Genomic DNA, 21,899 nt, shown 5'->3' with positions numbered 1-21,899 from the left:
TCAGACATTGCACAAGCAGAATTAATTGCAGAGTACTTAACAGTTCTATTGTAAGGCAAGTGCCACTCTAATCTTTGGAAAAGCCTGTCCCTGAATTGAGATGGAGTAGTGAGGCTCTCAAACTACTCCTCTCATCATGAAGAAAACTAATCCCATATATACTTAATATGATATCTCTCTCATCCTGGAAGACAAACTATCTTTCTACTGGGGTTAATTTTGCTGCAGGAACAAGATTCTGACATAAATCAATGAGCACTCATTGCTTCCTGTGGTAAATGGAGAAGAAGCATGATGCACATTCCCTGTTTCCTCCCAAGCAGATCTTGGGCAGGAACACAGCCCAAGGATTAAAAACACACCGCAAAACACACCTTCTAGGTTATCTCAGCACCATTTAAATGGCTACTGCAAGCAGACATGTTCTTATATACTGAACATTCTAATTTTGACAGCTAAATCAATCTGTGAGCCAATAACGAAATTATGGAATACAATGGAGATCTTTTAAAATGGCTGAAGGTGTACAAATCCTACATATTTTGAGAGTTTCCATAGCTCCCAAAGATTTTAAGCTACTTACCCCATAGGATGCTGCATTGTGTAGTGGAATTAGACCCCCTTTGTCCTGTGCATTAACATCAGCTCCATGTTGTAACAGGTATTCTGCAACCTCCAAATTATTGTAGCCAGCTTGCAGACAATGGGACAAAAATAAAAATTCTTAATGCAAAAATCAGCTAAAAAAAAAAAAGAATTACCAGAAAAAAACTACCACCCGCTTTCTCCCACATTTCTTAAAATCGAGTTCCCTGTCTCCCACCCATTTTAAAAAACAACAGGTTAGAAGAGTTTATTTATCTACAACATCTGTATACTGCCTTTCCATAAAATTAGGGTCCCCAAAGGGACCAACAATCAAAACATTAAAGCAGCATTTAAAATACAGATAACTATATATAAAATATTTAAAACAATTTAAGGAAGAGGGCCAATAAGAATTAGCAAGGGAATGCTTAACCAAACATCACAGTTTTTACCAAGCTGGAAAAAGACAAGATAGGAAGACAGATAAATCTCCCTGGGGATGGATTTGCAGAGTTTTGCTGCCATGACCAAGAATGCCATAGCCTCAGATGGTGGGGGCACCCAAAGCAGTGCCTCTGAAGATGACCGGAATGGTTGGTTAGTTTCATGTGGGAGCAGTACTAATGCATGCACCCAGCCAGAACTGCCCTGAGGACAAAGGGCCACAATTCAGTCAGAAAATAATGCTTTGCATGCATCTTCAGTAGAATGGATCTCAGATAAGCAGTGCTGAGAAAAGACCTCCAAAAGGAGTCTTGCAGCACTTTAACAGCTCCTATCAAGTCAGAGTATATAGTACTGATGGCCTAAAGATATCACAGAGAAAATACAAGGCACAGGTGCAAGCCTGGCATAGTCAAGTAACAGGCTATTATTAGAGTCTTCCAAACATGATTACTTTCCTGATCCCTGTATAATGATTTAACAAGGAGGAGGAGGAGATTGGATTTATACTCTGCCCTTCACTCAGTCTCTGAGCGGCTTACAAACTCATTTCCCTTCCCCTCCCCACTACAGACACCCTGTGAGGTAGATGGGGCTGAGAGAGCTCTTTCTAGAACTGTCCTTGAGAGAACAGCTCTGACAGAACTATGGCTTGCCCAAGGTCATCCAGCAGCTGCAAGTGGAGGAGTGAGGAATCAAACCCAGTTCTCCCAGATTAGCATCCACGCACTTAACCACTGCACCAAACTGGCTCTCAAGTGCATCCCAGTCCAATATATTAATCAGAAGCAGTAGTAGTTTGAATCTAAGATGTTTTAAACAACAAAAATTTCAATTTTCCTAAGAAATTTATTACTAAATGAGCATGCTATTATGACACCTGCAAACACCAACCTGCTAAGTGCAGGGGAGTTGAATGTCGCCCTTGTGTATCTCGACAATTTACATTATCAGAGGAACACAATTTCTTCACCCGAGCCAAACATCCTTTCTTTGCTGCATCTAGCAAAGCTGCATCTCCTCGAAGGAGATCCTGAATATCTGTGTCACCATCTTTGACAAGGTCCAAGGCAGTATTCCCATCTCTGTTTTTCTTTGTAGGGTCAGCCCCATGCTATTGTTCATAAAAAAACCAACCCAAAAAACAGAAATACATATATTCAATTTCATAAAAGAAGAAAAAAATGCAAAATAGAAAACCATATATACAACATGGATACCTATCAATCTACTGGTGATGTCAGTTTCTATTTATATACGTAACACATACAAAGGATCAATACTAACAAGTTTTTATACAAGCATTAAAAAGCCTCTAAGGCATAAATAAAAACATAGACTGAGCTGAAATATAATACACTTTTCAGCCACATATGAAACATACCTGTAGCAGAAGTTTACAAATCTCGTACTTCCCTTTTGCAGCAGCTTCGTGCAAAGGAGTGAACTTCCACAGATCTGCTACATTCACAACTGCACCATGTTTAACAAGAAGTTCAGCCACTTCATAGTGCCCATAAGAACAGGCATTATGCAAAGGGACAAGGCCTCTGAAAAGATTGCAGAAATATCTGCATCAAACAGCTATCAGGAAATCTTTGCCTAGTGAACATGTTCAATACATTACAGAAAATACTGGAACTGCAATGACAAAATCTTCCCCAATTTCTAAGAAGGCCCTTCCCACCCTAGTTCAGCAGCCCTTTGAAGTCTCTGTTGCACAGTCTGTTCCAATCAAGCAGTGAGATTAAGATTTGTGTCACAGCCTTTTGAGTTGTAGCCCTACCAAATCTACCCTAGCTATGTAGACCTTGTACAGTCAGTAAAAACATTTTTCTTAAACTTGCTTTTAAAGTGTAGGTGATAAGGAGCTCACTATGATGTCTCCATGGGACATATTGCAGATTGCCTTATACACTTTGAAAAGGGGTGGTGTGGTGTGTGGGGAGTGCTTAGGGGGTATACTAAACGTTTTTGAAAAAAATGGGGCTCCTTGTTGTGTTTCTAATGTCTGAGAACTGCTGACTTGGATCACATACTTCAGAAAGTCAGTGCAAAGATAATGCATCCACTGAAAGTTACACAATTTAAATTCTGGTGTGGGTATCAGCCAGATGATCCAACTATGCCAACTGCAACGGTACAGTAACAAAATAGAGTAGACTGGGAGCGGATGGAGTGACCTCAGGGAGAAAGACAACACTTAATCTTTTCGAGAGTGCCCGAGGCTAATGTGTACACACACTAGCTAAACGACTTTTAAAGGGAAGATTTGCACTATATTTTTTAAACAGTAGACAGGAACCAGGTAAGGAACCTTCCCCCCCTTGCCCACCCCCCAAAGCTTTCTGGTAATCTTCAAGGTCAACTTGAGGTTGTGAGTATATATGACCTCAGTGACACAGACCTATATGCTCAAATCTGAATCTCAAGTGTCTAGGCATATGTCAGCCTGCAAAATTCAAGTCCTCCATTCCTACCACAGGTAAAACATCTGCAAATCCTAAAAATCACATATCAGAGGATTTACCCTTTGTCTTTTGCATGAACATCAGCACCGTGCTGCAGAAGATATTCAACCACCGACACTCTATTATATCCTGCAGCAAAGTGAAGTGGTGTGGACTGACGCCCTTCAATGTCCCGGCAATTCACACTCTGTATTGTACATAACTTCTGCAGAACACAGTTAAGAGGTACATTATTGGTATAAAAAGCAAAAAGAACCACAGATCATTGCCCTTCTGCATAAACAGATTAATTACTAAAACAGTTTCCTCCAGTCTCTCAGTTTACTTTACATATGAATTTTCAACAGGACCGACTTCTTGTCATAGCAGATTCTGGGTATTACTAGAGCAAACATTTTTATTTGGTGGTAAGGGGACTGCCACTTTGGACTTTTCACCTCAGATACCAAAGCACTTTGGTTCATTTCTAAGTTTTAGTACTTTACTTTTAGCAGCTGGTTATGTAACCATAAAAGGCCACTACCATTTCCAATTGCTTTTCTTTTAAAAATGCATCTTTATAAAGACGACCCTCTTCAAGTCTCCTAAGAGAATAACATTTTCCTCGGCATTTTTCAAAAGAAGAAGTAATGAAGAACAGACAACTCCTTGTGCTAATGGTAATCTAAATGTAACTTCCAGATAATCTCTGTAATTATCCTAGTGCCATTTGGGCAGTCCTAGGCCGAGAGCCCTAAGTTTTGTTTCTACTTGTGCAGTGCCCTTTTCTGTTGTGGAGGCAATGTTTTGATGTTTGGGCACTTCCACTCACACAAGAACAATTTCTTTTCCTGAGCCACAAACGTTGTTATAATAGAGCAACATGGTATGCAGTGAAGAACTGCCTCTGCAACAGATGAACAGGAGCAAGAAGAAAGAAGGCTTAGGATCCAAACCTTAATGCCTGGGTTAGCCCTCCCACTTACTCTGAAGACAGGACAACTACTGCTCAGCCACATTTCTTTATACTGTTTAGATGATAAACGGAGGCTAAAGTATATGACAGTACGCATGTGGACAAAAATAAGTCTATTTTAATGTACATATCTATTTATGCCCACATTTCCAGAGACAGGCAAAGTTCTTCCACAAGAAGGTTCACTCACTTAATTGTGGTGCAATGGCAGGAATCTCCTCTCTGTATTTTACATACCGTTTTATATCTTTGTATGCCTTTTGTACTCTGCCTTAAACGAAATCTTAGCAGGTGACTAAGTCAGCAGTTTAGTTAGCCAGCTGCCTCACAGATGATAAAATCAAATTTTCCAAACTCAGAAACCGCCTAGAAAATACGGTGTTTGAGTTTACCTCACAGCAATTAATGGGCCCTGTATCATTTTCACCATTATCTTATCTCTAAAGAGACCTGAGAATCAACTGCTTTAGAAGTAAGCCTGCACAGTGTACAGATGTCAGTCTCTCTCAGAGCGAGAAAATACACTGCAGCTATAAGCTTACTTTTACTATGTCCACATCTCCTGCCTTTGCAGCTTCCAACAACTGTCGGTCTGCTTCTGAATTGCCTAAAGGGATGCCTTCTGTAAAAGAAATAATTTTACGCATAAACTTGTGTAACAACAAATTTACTAATTTCCCTTAGGAAAAATACATGTTTAGGCTCTTATACTGACTACAATGTTAGTATCCCAGGCTGATGGTTGTATTTACAATGAACCAAATTACTCCTAGCCACTGCTCAGCATTTCAGGTATCTCCGCAGAGAGACAGACTTGCATTCAGCACCTCTTAGAGAACTGTTATTAATACAGGACTTTATATTCTTAATTCTCTATTAGGACACAACAGAAGATTATTGACTTAAATCAAAGTCAACAATTTAAGTATTGTTATTTCCTAAAATAAACTTCCATCAGCATTTATAATATATACGCATAGCCAAACAATTACTACCGGTTAAGATGCCCAAGTAATGAGAAAACCGGCAACTGAAACACACACAATTTCATATGCACACATAGCTCTAGACAGAACTTTATTAGGTGGGATGACTCTAAGAAACGGACAAGGAATTATGTTTTGGAAAAGACACAAGATAAAACAGGTTGCTTCAAAATGAATACCTGTTGCCCTGCCTCCAACCCTGATTAATAAAGCATTTTGGACAATTTCGAAGGAATCATGAAGCTGCTGCTTCTGTTTAGAGGTTCCCTCAAAACTCTTGTCAGGAGATGAGCTATGTGTTCAATGGATAAACGAAGTATTCAGTCGTCTTCCTCCGAGTATAGTCTACTCTTGCCAAATACTCAAACTCAATTATCCTCCTTCTCTAACAGTTATACTCTTTAAGGGAGCTGATGCAGGCAATGTAACCGAAAAAGAAAATCTGAATGCAAAAAAAGCATTTTGTGTATTACCATGTAATAACTGTTGAACACTCTCATTTCCCATTTGAGAGGCTGTAAATCCCTGCAGCGACACAATTGATGGATCACAACCAGAGCTCAACAACAGCCTGCAGGTCTGCAGATGCCCACAGTGTGCTGCTCTATGTAGAGATGTCTGGCCAAGATTATCCAGCGCATTGACCTAGAGAGATCACAGAATCCTGCAGTTGCACAAAAACTGAGACTTTGTCTAAGGAACAATTTTTAATTATAATTTGTCACACAACACAATAAACCTGACTGTTTTGGATGGAGAATGAGAGTTTCTGCTCCCTCAGTCACTTTCTGATCAAAGAAAGAACAGGCAAGCTAACAAATGCCCCAAAATACTCCGAAAGGTTTCCCAAGAACTTTCACCAAGCTCTACACAGCAGCCAAAATATGACACAGAACTAGTCACAGAAGGTACACATTTGATTTTAAAAAAAATAAATTATAAAAGCTATATGAGATTTTTTTCAATACTTACGGAAACCTGTCTAATTATGTTAAAAGTAATTCATACCTTTGCTTCATGTTTCACAAGTATTTCAACAACATCATTATGAGCTTTTTCTGATGCCACATGGAGGGGTGTCAGGAAGCTTAAAGAGAGAGAGAAAGAACTAATGACGCTTTCCATTTAGCTTTCTGTGACTGACTGTTGATTATTAATGTATAAGTTAACTCACTCTTTTGTCTTCTCACTGATGTTGGCTCCTTTTCTTAGAAGCAGCTCACACACTTGCTTTCTTTTGGGATATGGAGATGCAGCAGCACAGTGCTATTTAAATATGAAATAATTTCATTACTTGCTGATCATCTTGCAATGAAAACATTGCAACATCAAGAGGAACTAGAACTTTGATACTTTTAATAAATATATTTATACCTCAGCATTAGGATATGGCTCAGCAATACTGAGGAAAGTCGCTAAAAACTACACCATTCCTTGAAAGCATAAGAGTACTAGAAGCATTAATAAAATCCCAACAAGTTTAATAGTACATTTTATTTCAAAGACTATCAGGATCCTTGACCTAATTTCAACACGAATCCATTCCAAAGTGCAACTCTGCTCTTGACACATGCACAATTTTTAATCTTTAACATGCAAACTTGATCTAGCGTGCCTAAAATTATAATGCTAAGTTTCCTACTGCAAAACGTATTTTCCCCATAAATATTCCAACAGAACATTAGCTTGTATTAGCAATCCTTAATACTTTGACATCCTCTAAAGAATTATATTGTCTACTATAACCACAGAACTGCTTACCACAAGAAAATGGCCTTCATATTAGTTGACAAGTGCAATTTCCTCTTAGATTTTTTTTTGGAGGGAAATCTAAGTATTTGAGTGTTTAACTTTCATTATCCCTCCCCCCCCATCATTCCCCCTCTCTATCTGGGTTTTAAAAGTACCATGCAATATATCAAATTTTGGCTTCAACAACACATTCTTTACAGTCTGCATCAACTTCATTTTATCTGTAACATGTAGTAATCTGCCTCAGTACTGTATCTAAAAAACACCTGTTAAGGCACCCTGAGTATTTTACTGCGATTTTCAGCACTGCCCATCATTATATGACTATGCCAAGAATGATTAATTATTAGTTGGAGAAGAAGCAACAGAAGGCTCTAGACACAAAAGGCACTTGGGACAAGGCTTAATCTCCCACTTGTAACAAAAAACATGATAACTGAACCCCAGATGAAATATATAACAAATCAATAATGATTACGAGAACATTATTCATGAGCTAAGCCGATCAGAAGTCTGCATGATAGCTTAGGTGGGATGGATAGGTCTGTCTGATGCCTGATCCCCATCCAGTGGACACAGACACATCTACTTCTCCAGAACACTTGCCCAGATCTAATCCTTTTCTGTTTAAACACTACTCTGGGTTTAAGGAAATATCAATAAATGGGTGGGAAGAACCATCGCTACAGAAGAACAAGGCAAGTTAGAACATGGCCCTAGCCACAGTCACTTAAAAAAAGGCTTGTATAAGACACCTTGAAGACTATGTTGGTGAAAAACTGGAATACATATATTTCAAACTAACCTGTATAACTACAGAAATAGTTTAAAAGAGAAACTATCCATTTAAAACTCATCTAATTCTGAAGCTGGTCTAATCACTTAGCTTAGTCGTAACAACACTACATGTTTGTATTACCAAGGCAGTTTCATGAGTCTGGGGATGCTTGAAGTTTACAATCTCGAGAGAGAGGTGTTTTTTCACACGAGCTACATCAGATTCCCTTGCTGCATGTAGTAGTGAGTGACCTTTGAATTCATCTGAAAGAGTAAGCAGGTTTTATGACATAACAATCTCAAATATTACCATGAGAATATTCTGCTTCTACTAAAGTAGTATTCTTTTCAACCCCATGAAAAAAGCTCTTCAACAAGCATCCTTAGTTTTCTATCAACATGCATTTTACATGGGTGTATACTTGAAAACATGATTCTCCCTATTTTCAAAGTCAGTAGTTGTGTGTTTACCACAGTTCCTGTCAGGCCCGTAGCTACAGTGGGTTATTTTGGGGACCCTGCCCCCTTAATTAAAAACCCCGCTTCACAAATAACTATACCATAAACCTTATTTTTTTTGGGGGGGGGGGCCTCTGGTGGCAGCCAGGGCGAGAGTGCCACAGTTTGCCCTTGGGCTTCCCTCTCCCTTCCACTGTGGAATTTGGGGGGGGGGGGTCATGGGACCTGGGAAAAGACAGCTCGGAAGTCATTTAAATGCCTTTTGAGTTCCCTTCCACAGGGCAAGAAAGCTTAGAAGGTCACTCAAGGTTGGAACCTTCAATACATTTCCAGTAATCCCCCTTTCTGCTAGCCCAGTCCCGTTGTATACCACCTAGGTCATGGTGAGTCTTTCAAAAGCATTCCTGTGAGCTTTTGAGAAACATGCAAATTAATTTGCATGACCTAGGTGGTATACAGCAGGACTGGGCTAGCAGAAAGGGGGATGACTAGAGAAGTGCTGAAGGTACTACCCTTGAGTGCCTTTCTAAGCTTTCTTGTACCATGGAAGGGAGCTCAAAAGGCATTTAAATACCTTCTGAAGGCAATTAAATGCCCTTTGAGCTGTTGTTTTCTAGGAACGGCTACATTTGCTCAGAGCCTCCCTCTTTAAAGACAGGCATACAGATTAATTTAATTAGCTATAATTTAACTACCCCCTTAAAAACTTAAATGCCCCCCTGAACAAAAAGATCCCGGCTATGGGCCTGTCCCTGTATCTACTTTTTTTTTTAAAGAACATTCTTGAACGATTGAACATTATGGCTTAAACTTCTTAATTCTATTAGAAGATTTTTAAAAATTTTATGTCCTCCTTTAGAGGAACCTTGCTAAAATACTCATATAGTTACTTAGGTATCCTTTGTCCTACCAACCCTCTGTAGCACACCCTACCCAAGCAGAGAAATGAAGTGAAAGCTCTCTACTAAGTGGGAAGCTTACAAAAACTATGATTGATGCAGCATTTTAATGGTAGGAGACAAAGGATCTTTTATTTCCATTTACAATTAAAGAGAACAAATTAGCATTTTTGTGAACCCGACAGTTGTACAAGTCAAAACTGATCTACTACACTCAGAGTGTCACATTGCAAACTATCCCCGAATCTCAAGAGGCAGGGCAATCACTGACTTACTATTGTGCCTCGAAAGCATCCTATTTCTGAAACACAGCACCAATTCACAGATGAGATACTCCTACAATGATACATGCACACTAAAGGGTCTGGGAGGGGCGAGGAAGGAAGTAACTACAAATAATGCTTGTAAGCCCAAAATGTGTAGCTATCTGCTGAAAACTAAAAAAAAATAAAATAGCTTATTCACTTTCATATTTTCCTTGTACTTACATGCCAGTCTTTCTTTTAACTGTGGTGTTGGGGCCAAGTCTATGGTACTCTTATTATGGCAGTTTAACAATGTGGGATCAGCACCGTAGCTGAGCAAGAGAGAACACACTTCTACCCTGTTCTTAGAAGCTGCTTCATGCAGTGGAGTAAACTGCCACAGATCCATTGCATTTACACATGCTCCATGCTAGGGAAGGAAAGAGAATCATGTTTTGTTACTTTAGTTTCTCATACTGTAGTAAGTTACTGATATCATAGGGAAAGAAAAGCATGAGCAAGTTAAAAACAAACAAACAAAAACTCATGAAAACAACTGACTAGAAACCATACATGATATTATATTTGCATTGCACTCTTGCTCCAAAAAATGCAGGGCACATGAACACATGAAGCTGCCTTATAGTGACCCTTTGTCTATGAAGGTCAGTATTGTCTACTCTAACAGGCAGCATCTCCCCAAGGTCTCAAGAGAAAAGTATTTCACATCCACTACTACCTATTCCTTTTAACTGCAGATTCCAGGGACTGAACTTTGGGAAAAGTCCAAAATGACAATTTAACTGCATGATGAGACACTGGCATGTGGCCTAAGGCAACTTGGAAAGCTTTAGAACAGGAGTAGATTTGAACCTGAGTTTTCAAAGCCAACAATTATAACCATGCAAGCACAACAATTATAACCATGCAAGCACAAGAAAGTCCTTACAACTAGTGCAATGGCACAGTGACTCCTCCCTGCAATCACATCCCCAAACCCATTTTCAGATATACAAATACAGTTTTAACTTTCAATATTTCCATCTGCTATGTTTACTCACAGTCTCTCATTAGACATTTTATACTTTAAAAATGAAAGCAGCATTATGTGTTAAACTGAAAAGTCCATAAATAGGAGAAGTGGCAGTTCTACAAATCCCAGTTCTACCTAAATGCAGCCTATCATTTTACTCACTAAGTTGTTTTACTTCAAAACAAAATCTGAACCTCATCAGAGCCGTTTTGAAAAACTAATCTAGCTAGACTGAGAAACAAGTTAAGTCTTAAATACTTTCCCTTAAAACTGCATGTTCAAAATTAATCAAAATAGCTTTCTAAAATAACAGATTTAAGAAACTAACCTTCACTAGAAGTTCTGTTACTTCATAATGACCATAGGAACAAGCATTATGAAGTGGTACCAGGTCTCTGAAAAATGAACAACGTTTCTGTTAAGAGTACACGAGCACAGTAAACACACAGAAACTGTTTTCAAGAACACTTAACCATAGTTGATAATTATTCACAATTGATATTTAAAACCCACTGAAATGTCCATCTGACAGAAGAAAAACCAGATAGTCTGGGAGAAGCTGGAATGTGTCCAGTGGAGGGCAATGAAGACAGTGAGGGGTGTGGAGACCAAGTCCTATGAGGAAAGGTTGAAAGAGCTGGGTATGTTTAGCCTGGAGAGGAGACAACTGAAAGGTGATATGATAAACATCTTCAAGTACTTGAAGGGCTGTCATATAGATGGTGTGGAGTTGTCTACTGTTGCCCCAGAAGGACAGACCAGAACCAACATGCTGAAATTAAATCAAAAGAGTTTTTGGATAAAATATTAGGAAGAACTTCCTGAAAGTTAGAGCGGTTCCTCAGTGGAACAGACTTCCTCAGGAGGGGGTGGGATCTCTGTTTTTAAACAGAGGCTAGATGGCCATCTGACAGAACTGCTGATTCTGTGAATTTAGGCAGATCATTAGAAGGGAGGGCAGGAAGGGTTGCATCAGTGCTTAGTTATTGTGGTCCTTTCTTACATGCCCAGGAAAATGCTAATTGCCACTTTGGGGTCAGGAAGCCATTTTTCTCCCAGCCAGTTTGGCTAGGAATCCTGGAAGGGTCCCCCCCCCTTATACTTTAATTAAATCTGAAAGTCACAGCCCCATCCCACAAAACATACTCACCCCTTATCCTTAGCATGTACATCAGCTCCATGTTGTAACAACAGCTGTACAATCTTAACACGGTTATAACCGGCTGCTAAATGTAAAGGAGTTGACTGGAAATAAAAGAATAATTAAATCCAACAATTAAACAAAGAAATTCAGCAATCAGTTACCAAGTGAAACTATTCTACGTTATAGCATGGCAGATACCAGACTAAGTGGTTCTGCTCATGACTGATATGACACAGATGATAGCTCTGCCCCCTCCTCCTTCCGTAGTTTAGTTCTTCAACTGGTATGTATATAAAATACCTTTTCCTTCAAGTTTTTAATAGCAATATTCAAATTAAAGAATAAGGAGAGATTTTTAAATATTTATTTTCCGTGGAATTGGCAAGGTAAATTTGAAGACTACACACTGAATCAGAGAAAAAATGAAAACCTCTACCTGCAGCCTCTACACAAACCAAAGTTTCCTGTACTCTCAAGAGCTTATATAAAGAAATGTAAGTAGAACTCGAATGAAGAACAAATTGCAACAGACACGCCCTTCCCAGAAACACTAGCACTGCTTATCGAAAGTGATTAGTGATATTTAACGCATCAGTGTTTTTACAGCTATACAGATATTTTAACAAATTAAAACTTTGCATGCTCTCTACAGTAGATTCCTTGTTACTGTTTTACCAATGCAGTTTCAAGACAGCAATATTCTAATAAGATAAACAGCTATGAATGTTACTCAGCAAGAAACAGCATTCATAGACCCCCTGGCTTATATTACAACCAAGGAGCTCCAGACCAGTGCTCCCTCTAAGCTGTGGAGTCTTGTGAGCAAAAATTCTACTTTGAGAGCTACTGGCATTAAAGCTGTGAGCGAGCAATTTGGCTGCTGCATAAATTAGTTTGCTCTGGAGCCATCCTTCCTGAGCGAAGACAAAAATGTGTGAGCTGGAGGCTAAAAAACTGTGAGCTAGCTAACTCAGCTTAGAGGGAACACTGCTCCAGACACGCTACATTGTCACCAAAACTAGATTTCTACTTCTAGTAAACAATCCTGAACCACAATATAACCCAATTGACAACTCTAAACAAGTCAAATGTCTTTAAGACTACAGGTTATATTATACTTATTTCATATTATATTTAGATTATATTTAGCATAGATTATATTTTAACCTCAATTAATTCTTTAAAATGAAATTACTCTCAAATATGTATTTTTAAAAGCAGAATACCTTTCTGCCATCACTTGCATGACAATTGACATTTAGTGGTGTGAGAAGGGCCATCAACTTTTCTTCATTTCCACTCCTGAAAGATAATTAAATACTCCTGAATTTCTTGCGGGCATATCATTAGACTTTATTTTATTCAGCAGACAACAATGCACAGCCATAACATAACTAACTTTTAGCTATGAACAGAAATACAGAGTTATGAAAAATATCAATAACCTCCTCTTCTCCCTTAACACTGTCTTATGCACAGATCCAGCAAGAAGAAAAAATATACTGCAGGAGAAGACATTTGTAGCAAATATTTACAGCTAGTTATTACTAAATATCTCATTTCTAACCACTTAAACATAAGCTTGAATGCTCCAAGCTAATTAGAAAAGTATCTGTTAAAAATAAATTTCCAAAATGATGTTTAAAAATGGGACTAAACTCTTGAAATAGCAATGGGATGAACACCTCTTACAAAGCTGAAACTAAAAATTCAGCCCTTGACACAGAAACAACCACACAGAAGCCTATTTACAGCTGGATATTTTATTATTTAGAAGACAATATCCCTCCATAAACTGCTTTTTGTGTTGAATTTCCAAAATGAACTTAATAGGAAAATAAAATAAAACGGAAAAGGGGAGAACTTTGTAAACCAGTTTGGGTCCCCACTGGGTAGAAATGTGAGGTATAAATAAAGTAAACAATAAATTGTCCAAATAATAAATTCCATGATGTTATCTGGGTAGGAATTATTCTTTGGTCTTCTAAGCTCTGCTCTATGTATTTCTGGCTTCTAAAAAATATGTTTCCAGGATTTAGTGCACAAACCAGATATTAGCAACTTTTTAGTTCTTCACTGCACACCTTTGAAATCAGAATAGCTTCTATGATGCACGTGATCACTCAAAGTCTTCCAGTTAAAGCTTATCTCCTTGTCTTTCAGGCCTCAACATTCAGAAGACTTGAATATGTACATTAATGTGAGTTTCAATCTGTCACACTAATACATACCTGGCACTTTCTAAGAGTTCGTCTTTCTTGTATTCACCTAAAATTAAAGTGAAGATTGGCATTTTCTTATTTACTTAAGTACACATTTAACATCTTTATAATCTAATTATTTTTGTTAATCTTAGGAAATGCTCAAAGTAGTATTAATTATCGTATGAGATTGGAAATTGCTGAACAAAGGCAGGCAACAAAACTGTTTTTACATCACTCTATAAATGATATTCATACACACAGCAAAGTTAAAGTCTGAAACCAACAAATGAAAAGCAACTCAATCTTGAAAGCTGGTTACTGGCTTTGAATAGTCCTTCCAAAGACTGCCTGTGGCTGCATGATAACAAACAAGCTGCTAATACTGTTTTTACTTCTGGATTGTTGAAACCAAGTAGGCACTCTTTTGTACCACACCACACCACCGAAGTTTACTTTTTTCTAGCACGCTTTCTCAAGTCAGCAAAGGATACTACTAGATGCTTGTTGAAGAAGAAGGAGAGACTGAATTTATACCCCGCCCTTCACTACCTAAAGGAGTCTCAGAGTGGCTTACAATCTTCTTTCCCCTCCCCACAACAGACATCGTGTGAGGTAGGTGGGACTGAGAGAGCTCTCTTGAGAATTGTTTGGGAGAGAAGAGCTCTGAAAGAACTTGTGACTGTCCCAAGGTCACACCAGCAACTGCATGTGGAGGAGTGGGGAATCAAACCCGGTTCTCCCAGATTACAGCCTGCGCTCCTAACCAGTACACCACAAATGGATATCTGGTGTTATCACAAAGTTAAGTTTCTATTGAAATATCCTTGGTACAATCATAGGTCAAAACACTGTTTGAACTATGAGAAAGAACACTCTTGTTTACCAGTTCAGCTTACGATGTGATCTAGCAAAGCAGAAGCCCACAGACAACTAGAGCTTTACAGCCAACAACTTTAGATGCATGTGTGTAGTAAGGAAGAATCTGAAGCTACCCCTGCAACTACCTGTTCTTCCATATGGGGAGGGAGTCATGTTAGTATGCAATAAAACTAGGAAACAAATGCAGAAGGTAGCCGAACTGGACTCAAACCATAGGAATTAAAGAAGTCATCCCTTACCAGTAAGCACTGCTTTTGCTGATGGATCTGCTAAGTCCAGCGCTGTTCTTCCATCTGTATTACGGATAACTGGATCAGCACCATGCTGCAACAGCACTAAAAACAGCAACAACACTGGTTTTAAAAATCCTGTGACAGAAGCTTTTAATAAGTATGCAATACCAAATCAGGACTTGACAACTCTAACAGTACAGTCTTATGAAGAGTTACCATAATCTAAGACCACTGAAATCAATGCGCTTAGACTGGAGTAATGCTTTAAAGGAACTGCACAAGACAGCCCAAACTTCTTAGCGGCAGGGAGTGCCTCCTCACCCCACAGCGGGGAGCAAGCTGTGGGCTCCACTGTTTTTCCGGCTTCTGCAAACCCCGATTAAAGGGACTGTGGTCCCTTTAAACATGGTTTGCAGGGCCACAAACCAGACCACATTTTCCAGGTTCATGCCCATCCCTATTCAACCATTTGAACAACTTGGTCTTTCAGCATGATTATAGTTTAAAGCAGTTTAGTCCATACCAACTGCTCCTCAGTCCTACAGAAAAGCACTGATGGTTTGAAAACATAGAAACTAAGAAACTGAATTAGTCTTATATAGCTTTATAAAAAAAAAGTCACCGCAGAGTTTTAGATATTACCTATGCAGACATCAATTTTGCCTTTAATGGCTGCTTCATGAAGAGGTGTGTAGTTCCAATTATCCCGGGCATTAGGATCTGCACCATGGCGCAGGAGAAGATTGACAACTTCAGCATGACCAAAAGAGCAGGCATTATGAAGTGGGATGAGGCCTCCATCATCTCGTGCATGAACATTAGCACCAGTTTGAAGCAAATATTCAACTACATCCCTCCGACCGAAACCTGAAATAAACAGTTTAACTATCAGAAGTAGATAGCTAGAAAGAAACAAGGAAGTCCAGTTTGCCAGTCCTGCCTGATAGCTTCCAAATGTGCAATAAACTGGAAAAGGTATCTTGAACTTACTAGTGGCCCCAACAAAAAATAAAGACTGATGAAGAAACAGAAGTTGCATTCAGAGGTCACAACAAGTTATTTAATCTCCAAATGGACTTGGGCCCCTCACTCCTGCTACCTTACTTCCAAATAAACATGCACAGGGTTGGACTGTATGCTCATTAGAATTATAGAAGTCTTACTTGGGACCTAAGTGAAACACATCCACAGCCTTCTATCCAGAGGTCTGCAACATGGCACCTGTGGGCACCATGGAGCCCACCAGGGCTTTTCATTGGCCACTGCAGATACGACTGGCTGTGTAGATTTCAAAGACTGCTTTGGCAGCAGCTCCCGCCACAACACAAGGATCTTCTCTGCGTGAATCAAAGTGACCAACATTATGTCCTTCTAAAAAGCTATTCTGTTAAGCAGAGCTTCTTCCTGCAACGCTGAAGAGTTACTATCAAAGTTATGCGTTATCTCACTCCTTGACACTCTAGTTGGCTCCCCCTCCCGTGGCAGCTGTTTTGTGGTTGTGCACACCACCCTGTGTCAGAATTCCAAAGGTGTCTGCAGGCTCAAAAATATTGGGGGCTGGGCCTTTTTATCCATGCATTATACTTTATAATTTCACCAACCCCACATCCCACTGTATACCCCAAACAGGCAGCAGAAAGTTTCACAACTCCCTGTGCATTGCCACATGGCTTAGGCTGACAACATTTGGGTTAATGATTTGCAAGTGGTATAGCCCTAATTTACATTCTATAAGCTGGTACAGAAGATACAATTATTAATATAGTTTAGAACATGGAGATGCATATTTATATACACACAGAGGTTAAAGGAAACAGTTTCCTAGAGAGTACAGGTTTTAATTTGCTTAGCAAAACTGGAGAAATAGCCAATCACTGCTATTGTGAATGTCCTCATGCTCCTCTTGGTTACATTTGAATTTCACCCTGTACTTCCTGAATTTCATACCAAGTTTATTTTTTAACATAATTTCATATATCTGTTTAATGACGCAGTGTCACTTCTAATACAAATACTTCTGTGTATAAAGTCTTGCATAAATTCATATTCCAACTTAACAAAGAACCACATCTCACTCTTCTTATTCATATAAAGGAAATAACCAATACTTATTTCATAAGTAACAGAACGACATTTCTATTCGTCTGAAGCAACAGAACAAAATTTGAGTCCAGTGGCAACTTTAAGTCCAATGAAGTTTTATTCAAGATATAAGCTTTCGTGTACACACACACTTCTTCAGATACATTGAAATGGAAGTTACTAGTCCATATATTTGGGCTGCTCACACTCTACTTATGTGAATGGACTGCTAACTTCCATGTCATTGTATCTGAAGAAGTGTGTGTGTGCACGAAAGCTTATACAGTGAATAAAACACTGTTGGTCTTAAAGGTGCCACTGGACTTGAATTTTGTTCTGTTATTTCATAGGGCCAATATCACAGGATAATATCCCAGAGATTTTAGAAACTGTTGTCCAAAATATGGATTTTAACTTGTCAACCTCTGAAAAATAAAATTTGCCTTAACTCCAGCACATTATCAGGGCAATCCTAAGGGCACTTTTGTAGGAGTAAGTCTCACTGAATAACAGAAGACTTGTTTCTGAGTAGAAGTGCTTAGGATTGCTCTCTAAGTTTCTCATACTGAGCTTTTACTAATCACAGCAATCAAGTAAGATAAGTTATATTTTTCACAGCAAGACACATGAAAGATTAACTAAAATTATGGCACTAATAAATTAATTTGGCTATCCCTTGCAGACCTTATCTTCACTAGACAGTTTCAAGAAGTCGCTCTCAACCTCATCTATGCTCAAAACAGTATAAAAGATAACATCTCAAATTCAGGACACAGAGAGAACGGAGTTCAAAATCTGATAGCCATGAAACTAAGCTGGGTGATCATGGATCAGTCACATTCTCTCAACTTAACCAGAGGATAAAATGGAAGTGAGAATCATTTATACCAATTTGTGCTCCTTGGAGGAAAAGCAAGATAGACGGTAAAAACTGAAATAAAGAAATGTTGTGGGAGATAAAGAAGAAGGAAGGAAGAATGTTTTGAGATCAGTTGTACAAGAAAGGGAGGTGGAGAACACCATGGAAAAACAATCTTGAAACCTATGTCAACCAATGGCAGAAACGTGTTGAGACATGGGAAGCTGCAGGGACTTGGGTCAGTAACAACTCACTTATTTGGATCAGGGCCACATGACAAGTACCCTATGTACTTTTTCTCTTTTACAAGTGTAGTAACTTGTCTTCTCATTGTTGTGCACTGTAGAAGCTGCTGATTTATGCTCACTGGCCATGTTAATCTGCCATGGTAAAAAAACCCTTAAAGACTGAGAAATGTATTGCAGCATAAATTTTAGCAGGCCAGAACCCACTTTGTTAGACGAATAATGAGGTACCCTCAGCAGGTAGGTGTAAATACCCTGAAGATATAGAGAAGGAAGTAGCTATTTTTTAACAAAAGTAGACCAAAAGTCCAAGCAATGCACACAACAGACGAGTTGTCAACATATCACGCAAAATTAGAATCTGATCATTCTCCCCTCCAGCTCTTGAACTATAAAGAAAGCTGCCTCCTAAAGGGAGTAAGTGCCTGCCTTCTTGAGGAGCAACTGCATTAATTATCACTTAGTTGTTATCACTCCCTGCCACAGCTCATCTATTGCCTGCATTGCTTTTGAACTAGTCTGGTGATGAAGAGTAATATTTGTGAAGTTTGATGGTTTTCTGTTGTTTTTTGACATTGTAAGACACTTTGGGTTTGTATTGAGTGGAGAAAAGCTCAAAAACATCCAAATAAGATCAAATGAGTACAAATCCAATCAGAGTGGGTGAAATCCATTCCCAAATGGAAGCAACTAGTGGTGATCTGGCATAGCAAGATTGATAAATACTAATGTGGGACAATTTGTTCACTTTAGTAAGCTAGAACTTCCCAGTAAATAATTCCAGTTGCTATGAAGAGCCAGAGCATAAACCTAACAAAATGAATGTCATCTAATTAAACTGGGTGTGAGCCATGCTGACTGGCTCTTATTCCACTTTATTTGAGCTCTAGAGGCACAATACTAGGTTTCTTGACATTTTGAACCAAACTTTAAAACTTCTTTCAGCTAGATGTACCTCATTCAGGGTATATATCTCCTGAGCATCTGACTGGCCACTATTGGAAACCACATGCATGGCTACTCTTTTGTGTTCTTATCCACTTAAAGGGCTTCATGTATCTACCAAAATGGACTCTAGCCCTCAAAAGCTAATGCCATAATAAAAACAGGGAATTACTACTTTATTGGTTGCACCACTGGTCATCTTATAATATACTTTAAACAGACCGTACAGAGAAGATTCAAATAAGCTTACATACACAAGTCCACACAATAAAAAGGAAGCAGAGGGCATTATTCTTACAAGAATTGGACACCTATATAACTTGAATACATATTATAGTCTGTATGATGGCCCACAGAGCATAAGAAAAAAAAGCAGTATATATATGCAGATAAATGTAAGAGGCAATTTGAATAATGCTGCACTCCAAAGGTCTGTCTTAAATGCCATGGTTCAACCCTGGAGCACATAAAAACTCATCTTTTCTGCCACTCCAGGATTATTCCAATCCCAGTCTTACTTATATTTTACTACTGCATTCTGTATTTACACAACAATAGCACACTGAAATATTAAGGAACTGAATTTTTATCTGTCATGCTTTTCACTTCTTCCTCCACCATATACTGAGGTGTAGGGTAGCAGCTCTCTTGTCAAGACATTTGTTGCTAAGGAGTTTTGTGACCCAGATGGTTGCTAAGTATTCCCCTGTGGTTGGGCCAGAGCTGAACTGAACATGCATGTTTTTTTAGAGTTTAAATAATATTTTAGAGTATCCAGTGCATTATGACTTTCCTTAAGAAATCCTTATATTAGCCATGTAAAACAAATCAGTAATATTCCTACACTGCAGATAAGAGTCTCAGTTGTTAGCATGTGCCATACTGACTGCAGTTGAGACTGGGCCTTGGGAGATGCAGTTTCAAATCCCCACTCAACTGTCTTAATTCTGTCAGCATAATCTACTTTCTAGATGTTGTAAAGATAAAAAAGGTTAACATGGGCGAGGGAAGAAACATGCACATTGCCTCAAACTCCGTACAGGAAGAGTGTAATGGATAGGTAGATAAAAGGTCTTATAATACCAAGCAAACTTGAATGGGGGAATAGTTTACTCCTGCCCACTACAGTGGCCAAACCAGTTCTCACATAAATGAGTGCTCAAGCACAAGGCCTTTCTGTTCCCAATGAAAACTGTTACATAGGTGAACGTTTGCACATATCAAAATCCTTTTATTTCTCACCCCTTATGCAATGGTACATATGTGTATTTTACTAAAGGGCATATATGCTGAGAAACTGACCAGACTCCAACATATGTGTAAATATATCAGAGTCTACAAGCTATGTAGGCTTTCCCCCCTACAGAGATGTTTTCCATGTAAGAAAAGTGTAACACATGTATATGAAACAACCGTATAAACATCCATGTCTCACCATGTAACATATGGAAAAAGACATTTAACACAAAACATTGAAAAGTTGTAGTTCCATGTGAGATGAAACCCATTTACTACTTTTTAAATATAATATTACCACAGTGGCCACTTAAATACTTGACTACTTTACCAGAGATGCATTTCCCCCCTAATACCCCGGGTCTGTTGAAAGCCCATACCAAACCACCACTTGTTCGCTTCCTCTATCTGTGTGACATCCTGGAACAGCCCCCCCCCATAGGGGGAGGAGGGAGAGAGAGGCCTAATTTTCGAGCCATAATCCTGCGCCCATATTTCCATCCGGCAAATGCTGGGTACCGATGCTACTCTCCACCGTTCGTCTGCAGCACACAAAGCCTGGACGAGACCGAAGAGGCCGCTGGGAAAATGATCCCCTCCTTCCGCTCAAGCCTCAAGATAAACAAATACCCCTCCCCCTCCGAGGAAAGGGGAGGGAAGAAACCCCCCGACCCCCAGCAAGGCTGCAGCCACCCCGGAGGGGGAGAGGGGGCCGCTAAGGGCTGGCCGCGGCCTTGCCGGTCGTACCTGCGGCGAAATGGAGGGGGCTGGATTTCCTGCCGGCCGTGTCTCTGCCGTTCACGTTCTCCGGCCGCACCAGGCGCTTCACGCGCTCCACGTCGCCGTTCCGGCAGGCTTCGAAGAGCTCGCGGGCGGGCTCCGCGGCGGCTCCTCCGCCGCAGCACGACGACGACGACGACGGCAGCGCTTCCCCCAAGCCTGCCCCTCCCCCGCCTCCCGCGCCCCGACGCCCCGCCATGCCGAGGGAGAAGAGGAGCCGCTTTCGTTTCCCCCACCCCCCTGCCTCATAGCCCGACGCTCGCCGTGGTCGGCCCGAGTTTTCTCGGGGCAAACCGGGGTGGGGGGCTGGAAAAGAGGCGTCTGCAGACAGGGCGAGGAAGAGGCGGAGACCACGCCTCAGCCGGGCTGGCGGACGCGGCCACTGAGGGCCAGGCGGCGAAGGAGCCGAGCTGCGCGACCATCAGGGATGCGAGGCGAAGCACGGAGCATGCGCGTTGTGGAGGGAGGCCTAGGGAAGACGGCGGAAGGGTCGCTGGGAGCCTCGCGTGGGCGGCTGCTTAGCTGAGCGGTGCCGCCCGTGTGGTTACCAACCTCCGGGCGGGGGCTGGAGATCACCTCACATTACAGTTGATCTCCAGACTATGGAAATCAGTCTCCTTAGAGAAAATGGCTGATTTGGGAAGTGGACTCTATGGCATTATACCCTGCCCGCTCCACTCAGC

At 40.1% G+C, this 21,899-nt stretch overlaps 1 protein-coding gene across 4 annotated transcripts in view; it reads right to left on the bottom strand.

Moving 5' to 3' along the window:
• Nucleotides 1–21,642, bottom strand: part of TNKS2 (tankyrase, TRF1-interacting ankyrin-related ADP-ribose polymerase 2) — a 39,328-nt gene extending 17,686 nt beyond the window's left edge. For all 4 annotated transcript variants that reach the window (XM_015406648.1, XM_015406649.1, XM_015406650.1 and 1 more), the window contains exons 1-17: nucleotides 21,184–21,642; nucleotides 15,712–15,936; nucleotides 15,076–15,171; nucleotides 13,985–14,021; nucleotides 12,980–13,055; nucleotides 11,760–11,854; nucleotides 10,938–11,004; nucleotides 9,820–10,006; nucleotides 8,116–8,237; nucleotides 6,619–6,710; nucleotides 6,453–6,531; nucleotides 5,918–6,089; nucleotides 5,001–5,080; nucleotides 3,563–3,708; nucleotides 2,417–2,582; nucleotides 1,927–2,146; nucleotides 584–693 (exon numbers count right to left, since the gene is read on the bottom strand). In XM_015406648.1, coding sequence (XP_015262134.1) covers nucleotides 584–693; nucleotides 1,927–2,146; nucleotides 2,417–2,582; nucleotides 3,563–3,708; nucleotides 5,001–5,080; nucleotides 5,918–6,089; nucleotides 6,453–6,531; nucleotides 6,619–6,710; nucleotides 8,116–8,237; nucleotides 9,820–10,006; nucleotides 10,938–11,004; nucleotides 11,760–11,854; nucleotides 12,980–13,055; nucleotides 13,985–14,021; nucleotides 15,076–15,171; nucleotides 15,712–15,936; nucleotides 21,184–21,415 — 2,202 coding nt within the window. In that variant the 5' untranslated portion in view covers nucleotides 21,416–21,642. The remainder of the gene's footprint in view (nucleotides 1–583; nucleotides 694–1,926; nucleotides 2,147–2,416; nucleotides 2,583–3,562; nucleotides 3,709–5,000; nucleotides 5,081–5,917; nucleotides 6,090–6,452; nucleotides 6,532–6,618; nucleotides 6,711–8,115; nucleotides 8,238–9,819; nucleotides 10,007–10,937; nucleotides 11,005–11,759; nucleotides 11,855–12,979; nucleotides 13,056–13,984; nucleotides 14,022–15,075; nucleotides 15,172–15,711; nucleotides 15,937–21,183) is intronic.
• Nucleotides 21,643–21,899: the final 257 nt, after the last annotated feature.

This window comes from Gekko japonicus, unplaced genomic scaffold, assembly GCF_001447785.1.
Source record: "Gekko japonicus isolate JY-2015 unplaced genomic scaffold, Gekko_japonicus_V1.1 scaffold165, whole genome shotgun sequence".
NCBI classification, from domain to species: domain Eukaryota; kingdom Metazoa; phylum Chordata; class Lepidosauria; order Squamata; family Gekkonidae; genus Gekko; species Gekko japonicus.
This window is presented reverse-complemented; position numbering and strand designations above follow the sequence as displayed.